The following is a 16,469-nucleotide window of genomic DNA, read 5'->3' on the forward strand; positions in this document are numbered from 1 at the left end:
ACTGCCAGGGCTGTTTTGACGGAAGCACCGCCAACAGGCTGGCGGTGCTTCACATGGGATTACGACCGTGGCGGAAGCGCCACGTTCGCACCGCCGGGACTGGCCGTTTCCCGCCACATTGGTCCCGGTGGTTTCCCGACACATTGGCCCCAGCGGTTGAAATCCCCCAGAGCAGTGCTGCTTGCAGCGCTGCCCAGGGGATTACGACTCCCCCTCCCGCCAGCCTTTTAATGGTGGTATGAACCGCCATGAAAAGGCTGGCGGAAAGGGGAGTCACGGGGCCCCCTGCCATGGCCCCATGGAGCTTTTCACTGTCTGCATAGCAGATAGTGAAAAGCGTGACTGGTGCAACTAGGTTTTCGTACGCCGGTCCAGCGGGGATCTCCAAATAGACACTGCGGGAGTGCAGCCTCATTGGCGGGCGGATTGGCGGCCGCGCAGCGGTTTCAACTTGGCAGGCAGCAATGTTGAAATGAGGGCCAATATCTTTTGCCCGAATATAAATATAACTCGCTCCCTTAAAATGCAGAATGTTATTAATGATGTCATCTTAGATGCCATTAGGGATGTTATTAATGCATTAAGTAAATAAATGTGTTATGAGTGATGTAATATGTGAGGATACAAGCAGTGCATGATGAGAGCACAAGTTGTAGTTACTTTAAGTCACGAGTTATAGTTACTTGAGAGCATAGTGGTGGTTATAGTTAGAACCACATTTCCGTGGGAAATTTCAGTTTTTGGTTTGCTAATAACGTGGAATTGTTTGATGAATCTTCACAAAAAGTTTCCCAAAAAACAGTTTCATCCACCTCAGCTTCCTTCTGGAGAGTTTTGAGGTGATCCGTCAAATGGGGGCTGCGAAAAAGGGGGAGAGCATGGATATCATTCAGGGATCACCAGAGGTTGCAAATGCAACTCCCTGAATTGTCCCGTGCAACCCCAGACACTGTCTTTGCAACCCCTGGCCTCAGAGGTGGAAAAATCAGTGCCAGGAACACAGTGGCAGCTCATGCTTATGGGAGTCCATTGGAGCTCAACTTTCCTTGGTTTTTGTAAATTTTTTATTGCACGAATAGTAAATATTGCTACATTATTCACTATTAGTGTAATAACGAATGGAGTAAAATTAGCTGGAATATGAGCGTCCCAGCTTTTACATCTACGTTGTATGTGTACTTGCGGGTGAGAGTGTGCTTATGTGAGTGACAGTATGTGCTTTGCGAATACATGTGTAGAAGTAAGCATGTGTGAGTGAATGTAAAGGCCAAATGATGTGAGATGTCACTTTCGCTACCCCTGGCATTTTGGTGAATTGACGTTCATGGGGAGGGGTCCCAAAATATGTTTTCCCATAAGAAATATTGAACAGTGATACCTCAAAAACAGCTGAATGGAATCACACCAAATTTGGCAGGAAGCTAGAAAGCGTGCTTTTTGTGATTTGGTGTAAATCTGTTCAATTGTTTTTGAGAAATCAATTATCAAAATGGCTGTACATATCCTACTGTCAGATCTAAAGATAAGATATGAGTGGTTGCCAACACATCAACAAAGATATGGCAGCCGTCAGGTGAGAAAAGTTGCAATAGCCCAAAAAGTTTGTCGTTGACATCATTACAAAAATATTTTTTACCGTGGAGGAGTACCTTGGATTAGATTTATTTCAGAGTATACATTAGATTATAAATAATGTTTAAAAAACAAAACTCTGAAATTCACCTGTTATACTTTTCTGACATAACTGTAACTTTTGCACCCACCATGCACATGTTATAGCTTTACATATTACATCACTCATAACATCTTAAGTGACATCATTGATTATGTTTTAAATGAGATCATTTATGATCATTACTGAAAACATCACATCCCAAAGCCATTTAAAAGTTTAATGTGCTTACATCATTGGCGATAAATGCTTACACAAATCTTTCAAAAGTTATTTTCTTATTCAAAAATAAACTACCAAATTGGGAGTATTTTTGGACAAGAAAATACTTTCCCTGACACCATCATAGTTTTCTGTCATGGTGTGGGGATCATACATTTATTTTCACTGTTCCCTCACTGTCAGGACATTTCTGGTGGCAATGGATAGTAAAAAAAGGAGCCATCTGACTGGCCATTCTAAATAGGAAGGATAGTTGAATGGATCACCTTCAAATCAAAATAGGGCGGGCAGACCAAGAGCTTGATAGACAGGGCACTCTGTGACTATTGTGATAGTGTACCCTGTCCACTAAATTGTAATTTTGGCCCTCAATTTCTTTGAGCCTGATTTAGAGTTTGGATAACTGAGTAATGTCCATACGGATAGTGGAGAAAATTATCTTCGCCATCTTGACAGTACTCTGCCTACCAAATTTAGAGATGCCCAGTAGTCACCTCTGTTCATGGAAACAAACCACCATTATGGCAGTTTCCTTCAATGTACTAAAAGTTTGGTGGACAGCCACTGTTGACAGCCATCCTCCAAACGGTTTACAAAAGTGGGAGTTTGTTTTTGAAAAACAAAAGAACTAATGACTGCCATACCTTTGGAGTTTTCTCCCAGGGTGTGGGAATCATTATAGTTTTTTCCTGACCCATACCAATGGGCTTTTCCTGGTGGTGATGGAAAGGAAAATAAAGACATTACCATAGTCAACCAATAGGGAGATCTGATTTCTTTCGAGGTTTTCTCCCGAACCGGAGCAGTCATGAAAACTCTCATATCTATATTTTCTTAAGTCTGTATTTGTATTAAATGTACTATTTTTTTATGGAAGTCTCAGAATTCCAGAGGTTATTACATTTATAGGTTTCTAATGTGGTTATCGTTTTCTTTGAATATATTAATAAAATCATTCACGTACAGGGAAAATAGATTTATCCCACCAGAATACCTAATTAAATGGGTGTTCCCTATCCACCATAGACCTCGCCTACTTCTGCCTTTTGCAAGAACAGTTTTCAATTTGCTTCCAGGATGGAAACTACCATAAAAAGTATTTGGGAATACTTAAAAAGGTATTATTTTTCAGGTGTTCATCAATTTTGTATGGTTATCCTTATATCATCCCCACCAAGCTGGTATAGAATATTACTTGTGAAAGAGAAACTTGTATTTCGGAAATTCAATGAATGCTCATTATGTGAATCAGTTACTGATTCTATGAACCAGATTGTCTCATTTACAAATGGGAAAATAACATTCTGTGCACTAGACACTTTGGTGTTCAAGATGTTTTTTTAAGTCGGGCTACATCAAGACTTCCGCTCTATATTCCTCTTTCGAAAAATGTGAGTGCATAAAATAAATTTTGGAGTTAGGGGACACTTACCCGTAGAGTATAAGGAGGAGAATAAGTACAGGAAGGTTTGCAGCTGATACGTAGGCTTTTTGTTGGAAGCACAGAAAGAGGATGATGACGATTACGCAAGGGACAAGATAGTTGCACTGCAAAAAGAAAAAAAACATGGAAAACTCTAGACATTTAATGAAACTGGAACACACATTTACTTTAAAATATTTTATTTTATGATGTGTCTCTGTGCATAGTATACTTTAAGATGAAATATGTTAGCGATTAAAAATAGAGCCAGTGAACTAAAGTGATTCTATGTTCTTCATATGTTCTGAACACTTATGGATTTGACACATTTCTTACCTTAACCACACTGACTGATCTGGAGATTTCAGCAACAAATGTGTCCAGATCAGAAATATAACTATTTATTCATGGCATAACAGAGATTTTTTAGATGAAACTGGGCTGCATATCCAGTGAAGCCAATTAGATCTCACATGATCTAATTGGCTTCACTGAAAAATTATTCCTTTACACCAAGTTGTGTATTTGAGACTTTACGCATAAATCCTATTGCTGGTATACAGGTATAACGTGACTGAATGGAACAAGAGCAGCTGTTTGCATTGTGCAAATGTGTCTTTTTAAGTAGAAATGCATCATCAAGCAAAAATAGACAGAAGGACATATTTTGTGCTAAAAATAGTGCAAAATGCTGAAGCTTGCATTTCACCAGTTACATGTAATTTTGCATAATTGGCATTTTACATACTTTCTACAAAAAATGAAAATATGCAAATTTCACCCAAGCCCAAAGCTAATCCACCAAGCCTGCTCCAACTTCACATCAGTGGGTCGGTGAAGAAAGAAGATTGCTAGAGGCCATAACTTGGCTGTGCCATTATGTGTTCCAGAATTGTAAATGAAATGTACTCCATGACATGCATAATGTGTGCTTAAAAGTAATCATGCAAAAGAAGTAAGCCGAAAGTCGTGAGCTGAAGAATACCTATATGTAGAAATGTGCAATGACTATATGCAAATCACATGTGTGTAGGATTATTTGATGTATGAATATTATGATAATACAGTTGAATTATAATTTCATGGTTATTCCCTGTTAATAGTACCTATGTGAAGTGCACTTATATCCCTGTATTTGAATGTTATGTTATGTTAAGATGGCAGGAGTTAAGGCCTGAAACATTTTTCTGTGTTTAACCTTCAGTGTCGAAGCTTTGCTCTCACAGTACATTTCTTTATTTGCAGGTGCGTCTTCAGAAGTCTTTTCATAATGAAAAGCTAATTGTTAGCTGTAGATAAGGGGGTATGAGATGACAGGTTGCCAAGGACAGGGAGTGTTAGCGAGGAGTTGTGAAAAAGAACTCCCCTCTGGATTCCTGAAGAAGTTAACGATCAAGGGTCGCCCTGATGCTTGGACAGAGAGATGAAAGCTTATTGAGGAGTTACCGTTCACGTTCATGTCCAGTCTATGGAAAGTTGCTGGCAACTATCTTAGTTTAGATAGGATAAGAGTGTTTTAGCCAGTTAGAGATTCAAATTTCCTTTGCCTTTTGACTAGAGTGGACTCTTAGGAACTTAGGGAGGTATAGACCTCTGTTTTCCCCTTGCTTTCGCTGATGTGACTTTATGCAAACACATCCCTCTTACAGGTACTTCCCAGGTTTATGTAGTGCTAACACTCTTAGGGCCAGATGTACGAAAGCTTTTTCCCATAGACACAGAATGGGTAAAATGCTTTCGTACATCTGGCCCTTAATGTAATCCTTATTATCTTAAACTATAGAATTCTTGGGGGTCCCAATAGCCAATTAGAGAAGATAGACTTACATAGATTCAATGGTTAGCCAGGAGAATCAAAACTTGATTTGAGGCGTTAAATCACCTTTGGTAATTCTGAGGTTGTATAGTATGTTTTTGAGACTCATTTACATAAAATTGGCTTTGAACTTGTAATAAACCTTTTGTGCTTTGATTTCACCTCTGAGATTCAATGAGAGACCAAATGGGTTGCACTGTAAATTGATTTGAATGATTTAATGTGTTTCTCTCCACCCCTCGGAAATTTCAAAAAGATTCATCAGATGCAGACAAATAGTAGACGTGTCAGTCCTCAGATTAAGGGACAGCCAAGCCCCTCACACAGAGCCCTTTACCCATAGTAAAGTTAGACTTTTTGTCTAAGTTTAGACTTTTGGTCTAAATTTAGACCAAAAGTCTACAGTTAGACCAAAAGTCTAACTTTACTTGTAGTATAGTTAGTCTTTTGGTCTAAGTTTAGCCTTTTGGTCTAAACTTGGGGCCCGATTCACAAAGGTAAACTTAAACCAAAAGTCTAAGTTAAGACCTAAAGCTTAACTTTACTCATACTAAAGTGAGACCTTTGGTCTAAGTTGAGACCACAAGTCTAAACTCAGACCAAAAGTCTAACTATACTCATAGTAAAGTTAGTCTTTTGGTCTAAGTTTAGACTTTAGGTCTAAGCATAGACTTTTGGTCTAACTTTACCTTTGTGAATCAGGCCCTATGCCTTTTGGTCTAAGTTTACCTTTGTGAATCAGGCCCAAAATGTGCAAACTACATCACTATTGTGCGGTCTCGCATGAAGGTCAGTGGTTAGGAATTCTGTTCACTAGAAGGCACCTTTGGACCAGTTTGTGCTAACTGAAGAAGGTAGTGCCATATAGCAAGTTCATAATGAAGTCAGATCGGTCACCCACCTCCAAGAATGTAAAACAAAAAAAACACCCATTAAAATCACAACTAGTGGAGAGGGTAGTCCCCCACATGCCAAAAAACATACTTTCATTTGCTTTTTACAGGTTAAAGGTGATACTTGTCCATATTTTAGGCACTCAACTGAGGACTTAAAGCAGAACAGATTCCTTTAAGGAGACATTCAGCTAGTGCCTTCAGTTGAGTTGACCTTTGATCAATAAACTTTGCATTACTGGGCCACTGAATACAGGTTCTGAGAATTTCTTTTATAGGCAAGAGACTCAATCTGGCACTAAATCCAGAACAGGCCCTTTTCAAAATTGCTAATTCATGTTGTAAGATCACAAAGGCCCTCATTATGACATCGGCGGTCTTTTGAAAAGACCGCCGACGCCACCGGCGCCAAAATACCGCCAGTGCTGGCGGTATGTTTGGCACCCGATTATGACATTTCTGCTGGGCCAGTGAACGGAAACAGCTTTTCCGCCCACTGGCCCAGCAGAAAAGTCACAACAACATTGAAGCCGGCTCGTAATCGAGCTGGCGGAAATGTTGAGGTGCAGCGGGTGCAGCAGCTCCCGTTACGCCTTTCACTGCTCATAAATCGGGCAGTGAAATGCGCAATGGGGCTGTGCCTGGGGGGCCCCTGCACTGCCCATGCCAAGTGCATGGGCAGTGCAGGGCGTAACGGGAGCTGCTGCACCCGCTGCACCTCAACATTTCCCCCAAGTCTCCCTTACCGCCTGCTTTTCCATGGCGGTGTTTGCTTGCAGCACTGCCCTGGTGAATTACAACTGCCAGGCTGCCGGCTGGCAGTAGCCTGCGGTGCAGGCGGTATGACCGTGGCGAATGTGCCACGGTCATAATACAGCAGTTCATACTGCCAGCACGTTGGCGGTACTACAGCCACCGCCGGCGGGGCGGTTCAGGACTGCAGGGTTCATAGTGACCCCCAAAGTCATTATTTCTTCTTTGGACATGGCATTTAGGCCAGATTTAAACATATAAGATGCAAGGAAACACAGCAACCAATTTTGCTGTACTGACTTGTATCAAAGGGAGAGAGAACAAAATGTACCATATCTATTAAGAAATGGCACATTTTGCCACCTCCCTTTCCCCACCCTGGTTCAAGTTTGGCTGCCATGCACCAATGTATTCATCTTTACACCATGTTGCAAGAAAGTATGTTTTCTCCAAAGCATAGGTTTTGCAATGGAAGGGAACTCATCCAGTACCAAGACTTTCTTTATTAATTTTGCCACTTGCATGTTGTATGTATATGTGCAAACATATCTCCTCTTTTTGTCTTCCACAAAGCCTAGAAGTGTCTGTTTTTGTCACAACTCCATGTTTACAAATGTTCGTAGATAGGGATTTGCATCACAACCATGGGAGGTAATGCCCATGTACCACCCCTGGAGTGCCTCCTTGACACAAAGTATGTCACTGTAGCGCACATTGCAACTCGATGTTACTTTGGCTAACCTTCCAATGCAAATCTTTGTTTGTGTTGCATAGTAAGTCCCACCCCATCTCTGTGCCATGTTTCTGTCACTTACGTGATGGAAACCTGGTTAAAAGCATTAGTAAATCAGGACGTTAATGCTTTGAACTTTCAGAATAGAACATTCAAACTTCATTTGGATGTACTACAAATATTATCTTATTAGGTTGTGGAGCTTGAAGGTACACTTTAGAGACTGAACTCAATGATAGGCTAGGCAAGACAGAAGCAGAAATCTGAGCTGTGTTTGAACCATAACTTTGAACAAATTAAGTTCCCTTTAGGCGGTCCTCCAGTCGGTAGCTGATGAATAAAAAAGACTTCTTTCAACTCCTAGGTACCTTCTTAAAAATGTCACTAGCCTCCCTGAATTTTCATGGTAAAAGACATTGTACAAGACCATTGAGGTGCCATCTCTTTATTAGTGAAGAAGGCATTGAATACAAATTTGGTCAACGTGCTCTAGAAGGGCAACACCGCTTTGAACATTGAAGGCACAGAAGTCAAAGACTCACAAGTTAATTATATGGTCATTAGTGTTTATGAGCTTGATAACGATCATATCAGTGCTATAAATGGGGGTGATTACTGGGGAAAATATTACCAGGATACAGAAGGAAAAGCTCACAGAAAACAGGGTGACGCTGCCAATGGCCACAAATCTAAACGTTCACCTCAGTAGAGAAGAGGAAAAAAAAACTAAAACAAGAAAAAGTAAGGTTAATTTCTCAAATAGCCCTCAGGGTAATGCATCAGTGAATAGGTTTTATCCACTTTTCACCAGAAGAGTGCAAATCTGCCAAGAATGCTGCCCCGTAGTGTACATAGTCAAATTCAAACGCCAAATGACAAATGAAGTAATCATTAAGTTAATGGCCCAGAAGGACTCAAGTTCAAAAACGGTTTTATATAAAATGTGTCAAACTATAACAACCCTATTCTTGCATTGCTAGACATGTCAGCCTTAGGGTGGTCTTCCACCCAACTTTTTGCCTCATCTCCTCCCTTTTTGCTGACCTTATTTTTGTTGGCCTTAGTTGGCCAGCAGTAATGAAATTGTCTCAACAGTTTGCAAAGGCAAACAAATTGAGTTCTGCCTAAACAGCAGACAAGAGCAACAGAGCCCCCCTTTTGAATATTTGATATAGATTCATCCCAGCAATTGCTGGAAGAGTAAAGTAGTCCTTGGTGAGGACCAATATCTGTACCAAGAAGAACGTGAGGTCAGACAAGTCGGTCAAACACACATTGAACTTACATATCAGCCGCCAAGATCAAGCCCCTTTGACTGAGTTCATAAATAAGCTAAAGAATTGTCCTGGCATATGAAAAATACAAGCATTTTTATTATGTAATTCATTGATATGTGACCAATTAACCAACTGCTAACTTAAAAGAAATGTGTGGCCTCTGATCAACTCAGTGCCTTGGAATGTTACATAGGTCCTCATCTGTGGTGAGTTATTGGAACACACTGTATGAGGTCATTAAGAATGATGTGAAGTGAAAGGGCAGTTGCTGAGTTGGAGTTGGGAGCTGATAGATGAGATCTTCTTTGTAACTAATAAACCACATTTTTGAAAAATAAACCAGGAAGTCGAGTGGACAGCATTCTTCCTTTGCCACGCTGGCGTGGTTGGCAGGATAACACAGAAAATGTCAACATATGGCCCGCGGTCCTTCAGATGCCCAAAGAACTGAATTTGAAAATCTGGTTTCAACACTTCTGAAAGTTGGTGAGATTAGTGTCATATGTTTTTGTACAGTACCTCTTGGAACCATATTTTACAAGTGCTGATTGTAGGCGTCTCCTTTAACACTGGGTAGCACTGCGAGATAATAATTGGGTGTTTTCAAGTCTTGTAAATATGTTATAAGACTCAACTAAAGGTATTGGAGAGTTGTACCGCATGGAGGAATAGATAATTGAACGGTAACTCACACAGTCGTGTAACATAGGGCACTGCGTATGATTTGAAAACTCTCCATGAGCCTCCACCCTTTTGAATATGAGCCTGATGTGTAAAGGGAGCCGGTAGTTTCTCTTTTGTTATTACATCAGCGTCCATAGGATTTATCATAATTATGTTATCACCCACCTCTTGCAGGATGATTTCTCAGCGTCAAGCTGGTTTCATTTGTTAAAAGCAAGCCACAAGCAGGGAAAGGAGTCTGTGACATGTTCGTTTGGTTGCTGTAAGCAGGTACACCTGGAGAGCATGCTTACAAGCAGTTGTGCCAGAGAGTTGTGGCCATTTTGAGAACTGCAGACTCTTGCCAGAGTGAACGTCTGAAACACGTGCTTGCAAGTGTTACTGTGGCAAAGTTTATGGCCATTTTGGGAGGAACAGACCCTCACCATATGCACTTGCAAATGTTACTGTGGCAAAGTTTGTATCAATTTTGGGAGGGACAGATGCTCGCTATATGTTTTCAGTGACACACACACTTCATCTTCCAATGTCTCACAGGTGCTATTTGCTCACAGTGGAACGCACTCTTCATCTCACGCAAACCTCACTTTTCAACTAGACATTTGTGTTATTGGTGCACAGTGATCCACACACTTCGCATATTAGCATGGCACAAGTGTTATTTGCTCACAGTGATACACACACTTTATCCTTCAGCGTGACATTGGTGTCATTTGCATACAGTGACATACGCACTTATCAGTGTCATGCACATTGAGATAATTAATTAAGAAAGTGTTGTAGCAGCAGTGGTAGGTTCACTTTTCAGTGTGTCACTGGTGTTGTTAGTTTACAATGAAAGACACACTTGAAATGTATTGTTTTTGGTAGTTATGGTGAAACATGTGGTGGTGTTGCCTAATGGTTTCTGGGTAGCTACTGTGCTTTCAGGTCAGCTCTTTTGAAATTAACCAAAGGATGCAAACGTTTATACAGTAAACTTAAATGTCAAGTGATCTGGCGTTAAATAAATGGGTAGCAACATAACAGTTTTACGTTAAGCCACTTGGGTCATTTTAGTAGCTTGTAAGTCAGTCTGGTAACAGTATGCAGAACATAACAGCACCTCCATTTTTCCTCTGTAACCCGGGTACCCTTCCCATAAGGTGGCAGAAGTGGCAAAAAGTATGTGACAGGTGTGCAAGGTGTATGTGGACCATCTTTAAGTGCTGAAAGGAAAACATCCTTATTTCTTCATTGCTGAGGCTCTAAGTGGCAGGACGTTTTTGATCATCTGCCAGATCTTCCTGAACATGAACGGGAGGGACTAAATGAATATGAGGTAAGCATTAAGAAGTTAGATGAGCATAAAATAAGCACTATCTTAGAGAGATACCATTTCTAAAAAATGCAAAGAGAGAAAGAATCTGTTGAATCATATGTGACTGAGTTAAGGAGGCTTGCAGCCTCATGCAAATTTGCAGAATTGGTAGAGGAGCATAAACACAACGTAGTTATTGTAGGTTGTAATATAGAGAAAGTAAGGGAAGAACTGTGCTTGAGGGACAAACCCATTCTTGACAAGGTATTTGTGGTTGCTAAAAGGATAGAATACTATAACATGCATTGGTAAAAAAGGAAAGTGAGAAGGAGTTTCAAGTACATGAGGTGAAAGAGAAATTACACAAATTGCAGGTAAAGGACAGCAGTGTAAAAAAAAACACTGTGCACAAATGTTATAGGTGTGACAAGCCAGGACGTCTGGCCAATGATAAGAAGTGTCCAGCTTTTAAAATCACCTGTAATGAAAGTGGAATGAAGGGACATTTATCTGTCATATGTAGGAAGAAAGACAGCAAATCTAAGGTTAAGAGAGTGGATGTGGAAGAGGTTAAGGGAATTCAGGAACATGAATCTACTGAAATGGATGATTTTGAGTGTGGGTAGATTGTGTTGCAGGTTGGTGCAGAGGTAAAAAAGAAACCCAGCCCGGCTCACAACAAATTATTTGAAGGGGAGACCACCACAGTACTGTTTGACTCTGGTGCAAAAATCACAATCATCTCTAATGATTTTTTTCTACAGAAGTTTGGTAAACAAAGTCATGCTTTGCAAGCCAGACATAAGACCATAAGCATAAGGGGGTAAGCCCAGTAAGCTGCATGGATATTTAATTGGTCTTATTCAATACATAGGGTGCTTAGTGTCTGTAAGATATATGTCTCAAAGAAAGGGGAAAGCATTATCAGTTGGATGCACCAAGGAGACTTAGGTGTGAAGCTTGACCCTAACGGAGATCCACCTATTCAAATGAAAGAAAGGGATGGACTGCATTGTATGGGAGATTCTAAGAAGATTGAATTTGTAGAGAAAATGAAAAATGGATTTCCAAGGGTGTTTTGAGGAGAACATGGGTGTTTAAAGAAGTATAAACACAGAATACAACTGATAGAAAATGCACAACCAATTTGCTGTAAAGCGAGAAATGTCCCCATTGCTCTCTGGGATGAAATGCGAGAAGAAACTGAGAAATTAAAGAAAGGTGGAATAATAGAAGAAGTAGAGAGAACAGAGTGGTTCGAGCCCTTGATAGCAACAAGGAAGGCCAACAGATGTTTACGCTTGTGTGTAGATTTGAGACAGCTGAACAAGAATGTAATTGTAGACAGATACCCCCTACTTAATATCACCAGTTTCCAGTACAATTGATCTTACATCGGCATATCACCAGGTTGAGTTGCAGGAATCGTCGAGGGACTATACTGCATGTGTAACACCTTTTGGGACAGTCAGATTTGTAAGACTTCCCTTTGGTTTAGCATCTGCTGCATCGGTGTCTCAGCGAGTTATGGAAAAGGTGTTGAAAGGAATAGAGGGTGTATACATCTACCAAGATGATGTGTTTTTGGTAAAACTGATGAGGAGCATAACGCCCGTCTCATGAAAGTGGTAGAGAGATTGGAAGACTCTAATCTCACTATTAAATTGAAAGAAATGCTAATTTTGTACAAATGCCATAAATTACTTTAGCCATAACATTAATGGGGATGGCATTAAACCTAAGGCAGAGTTGGTGGACACTATTCAAAACATGATTTCACCAAAATCTAAGGAGGAGTTAATCAAATTTCTAAGTATGGTGAACTATTACAGCAAATTTGCAGATATCAGTGGTAACATGGAGCGTCTTTTGAGGAAGGGCATCAAACTAAACTGGGATAGTGCATGTGAAAGTGAATTTTGAAGTCTAAAAAAAGAACTCTGTGCAGCACCCAATTTGAGAAATTTAGAACCAAAATATAAATCCATCATCACCACTGATGCCAATGTAAAATGATTGGGGACAGTCCTTCAGCAGGAAGGTTCAAATGACATAAACATCCTCATGTTTATTTCAAGGGGGTTGAGAGATGTGGAATCGAGATACTCCGTTGTGGAAAAGAGAAGCGCTTGCAATACACTGGGTAATAAAAATGTTTAAAAAATGTCTGTGGGTTGTTAAATTCGAAATTAGAACTGATCACAAGCCCCTGGTTGGGATTGTCAATAAAATAGGTTTAGATTTAGTCTCTGGTAGGATAACTAAATGGGTCATTGGTCTCCAAAAAGACTGCTTTGAAGTAAAATACATTCTATGTGCTGAAAACGGTGTAGCAAAAACGCTGTCAAGACTCATGCCCACTAAGGATATAGAGACTATGTGCAAAGAACAGATAGAAGAAGACTCAGAATGGGTGAGTGAAGTAGAGTATGAGTCCATTTTGGTAGAAAGGTGGAGGGATGAGATGGATTCTGACAAGGTGATAGGAGAAGTGATGTCTTTGGTAAGAACTGGTTAGATTAATAAGAAGCAGGTTTCAGCATCTTACAAAGCCTTTTAGGGGGTAAAGATGAACTTAGTACATCCAAAGATTTACTGTTCAGATGTACCAGACTTGTTCCTCCCTGCAGTCCCACACGGGAGTTGATAAATCTAGAACATGAGACTCATCAGGGTATGTCCAAAACTAAAGCTAGATTACGGACATCATGTTGATGGCCCAGAGTGGATATATAAATTGAAAGGATCAAACATAACTGTATTCCTTGTGCCAGATCTGATAAAGTAAAATGCACAAGAACTCAACCCTTGGTGGTTAGAGAGCGCCCAGTACGTCCATGGAAATATATAGACTTAGACATTTTGGAACCGATTAATAGTGATTAACAGCAGGTGTATGTAATCATAGTGAGTGATATGTTCTCACAATGGCCGTTGGTGTGCTTCACCAATGCGGTCGAGACTAGGAAAGTTACTGGGTTTTTTGAGAACTCATGGCAAGAGAAGCATACCCTGAAATGTTACTCACTGACAATGGGGTTCAAATTTTTTCCAGGGAATTGGAAGAATTTCTGGATAAGAGAGGGATGCAGCACAAAAAATGTGTTCTACATCATCCCAAATCTAACAGTATGGTTGAAAGATTGAATAGAGTACTCAAGGAAACTACTATGTTGGCTAAGTTGAATTCGTTGAACTAGAGAAAGGAGGCACAAAAAAATAGAAATCTATATGTTAACACCACACAGTTCTACAAGAAAGACGCCATTTGAGCTGCTTAGAGGAAGGCTTCCTAACACTTCAGTGGAGCCTTCTTGGGTAATCAAATATGAAGTAGAGGCAGGAAAAGATGACATAGTCAGTTCATGGCAAGAAAGGGAGGTGGAAATAATAAAGAAAAGAAAAGAAAACTTTGACATGAGGAAGGCTGCAAACTGAGGTCTCTGTGGGTGACATAACAGTAATCAAACGAGACACTAAAGGTGTTGATGGGTTACAGTTCTCCCAGCCAATATGTGTTATTAAGAAATGTATTCATGTTATCAAAACAAAAGATCACCACATATGGAACCTTAATAGGGTCGTGGTATTGAGAAGAAATAATTAGGTTTCTGGTGAAATGGATGGGAGTTTTGACAGTTCTGGAGGTACCAAAATGAGAGATGAAAATAATACAACAACAAGGAAGTCAGAAAGAAACATAAAGAAATCTGGATATTTGAAAAAAAGACTATAGTTAACCGTTCTTATGTTTAGCTTGAAAAAGAAATACGAATGTTGAAGGCCTAATGTTGCTTTTCTTTTCAATAGAAAATAATTATTTGCTTATTTGAGGTAGGGAAGAGTGTGGCATCTGAGCAACTCAGCGCCATGGAATGGTACATAGGTCATCATCTGTGGTGAGTTGTTGGAACACAATGTATGAGGTCATTAAGAATGTTATGATATGAAGTGAAAGGGCAGTTGCTGAGTTGGGAGCTGATGGATGAGATATTCTTTGTACCTAATAAACCACATTTTTGGACGATAAACCAGGAACTTCAGTGGACAGTATTCTTCCTTTGCCACAAAATATTTTCTCTGAATTTAAAGAAAGGATTTAACCAGGCAAAATTTAGGCTCCTGAATTTGTGAGCGCTCACTGCAACAGGGGCCATGAGAGGTAGCTCGACATGCAGACTGTATACATAGATATAGCCAACTAGTGTTTTTTGCACATGCCCCCCATTACTGAAGGAGGATATGGTTGCACCCGAGTTTCCTCAAGCATGGTGTTACAACAACCTGCGGGAAAGCCCTCAACTTTGTATTCAGAGCAGTGCCATGAATGGCAGTTACATTTATTAAATTCCTGCTGCAGCTAGATATAATCAGTGCTTAATTTGAGTCGGTGGATACAGGTGGGGGCACCGGCCCTTATTTTTGGGGGCCAGCACTTATTTTTTTGCATCAGGAAATTACTACAAGCAAAATTCACATATGAAAAAGATGAAGCAAATAAAGAGGGAAAAGCGTCGCAAAGTAAGAAAGCATAAAGCTGCAAAAGTGAGCTGAAGGGACAAGGATTAGGCTGCCTTGATAGTCTGTGCTGGCACATCTACATGCAGTAGCCGCATGTTTCGGAGGTGAGCTTTGAGCACCGGCACGTTTTTATTTACCAGTAAACCACTGGATAAAATGCTGTAGCTAGGCTATTTAACCGAGTAGTGTGAGAAACTGGGGCTGATTGCAGAGGCCCCATAACTTTTTGCCCCCATTTTCCACTTTATGCTGGTGTTTTCCTGACTCTGATGGTGCCCTGGGTACTGCTAACCAGTCCCAGGGCCAGTGCTCTGTGTAAAATGGATATGCAAATTAGGCTAATTATAATTGGCTAAGTTAACCTACCTATAAGTCCCTAGTATATGGTAGGGCATGTAGGTTTAGGGACCACAGCATAGGTGGTGCACACCTAGGTGCATTGCTGAGGTGCCCAGTGTCATTTTAAAAGCAAGCCTGCCTTGCTGGCTGCTTTTAAATTAAAGTTATATGCAAATTCGACTTTGGAATTAAAGGTACTTCCAAAGTTTTAAACTACCTTATTTTTACATATAAGTCACCCCTAAGGTGTGCCCTATGTGCCCCTAGGGCTGGGTGCCATGTAACTATAAGCAGGGACTTTATAAAAATAGATTTATAAGCCCTGGTGAGGTAAAAACAGCCAAATTCGTTTTTCCCTCATTGAAGTAAATGGCCTTCATAGGCTAGAATGGGCAGACTTTATTTAAAATTTTAAAGTCTCCTTAAGTGTTACATACCAAGAATTTGGTATCAAATTGATTGTTATAATAAATCCCACAACTTCCAGTTGTTGGATTTAATATAACTAGTGCAGGTAAAAAGTTTAGACTTTACCTAAAAAGTTGCCAATTTCAGCTCTGCATTGTTTTTGCTGCTGTGCTCTGATTGGCCAGCCTGCAGCAGCTTCTGCCAGGCTACTTTAATGAGGTGTGAAGTGGCCTGACTTCACACAAAGGAATGTGCTTGGGGGAGAGAATCTCCCCTCAGCAGATGGTGAAGCAGGAAGGGGGAGGGCTGCCAAACTGGTCTTCAAAGGCAGAGAAGGACATTTGCAGCACCCAGCAACACCCCCACATCCTGCAACCCCAGACAGCTAGGTGCCCCCTTGATTAGATTAGGAGAGGGCAGGAGAGGGG

General features: G+C 40.5%; 1 protein-coding gene across 3 annotated transcripts in view; it reads right to left on the reverse strand.

Annotated features, from left to right (window-relative positions):
- Positions 1-16,469, reverse strand: part of LOC138299526 (phospholipid-transporting ATPase ABCA1-like) — a 2,649,159-nt gene that overhangs the window by 841,878 nt on the left and 1,790,812 nt on the right. For all 3 annotated transcript variants that reach the window (XM_069237840.1, XM_069237822.1, XM_069237830.1), the window contains one exon: positions 3,327-3,442. In XM_069237840.1, coding sequence (XP_069093941.1) covers positions 3,327-3,442 — 116 coding nt within the window. The remainder of the gene's footprint in view (positions 1-3,326; positions 3,443-16,469) is intronic.

Source organism: Pleurodeles waltl, chromosome 1_2 (assembly GCF_031143425.1).
Source record: "Pleurodeles waltl isolate 20211129_DDA chromosome 1_2, aPleWal1.hap1.20221129, whole genome shotgun sequence".
NCBI lineage: Eukaryota > Metazoa > Chordata > Amphibia > Caudata > Salamandridae > Pleurodeles > Pleurodeles waltl.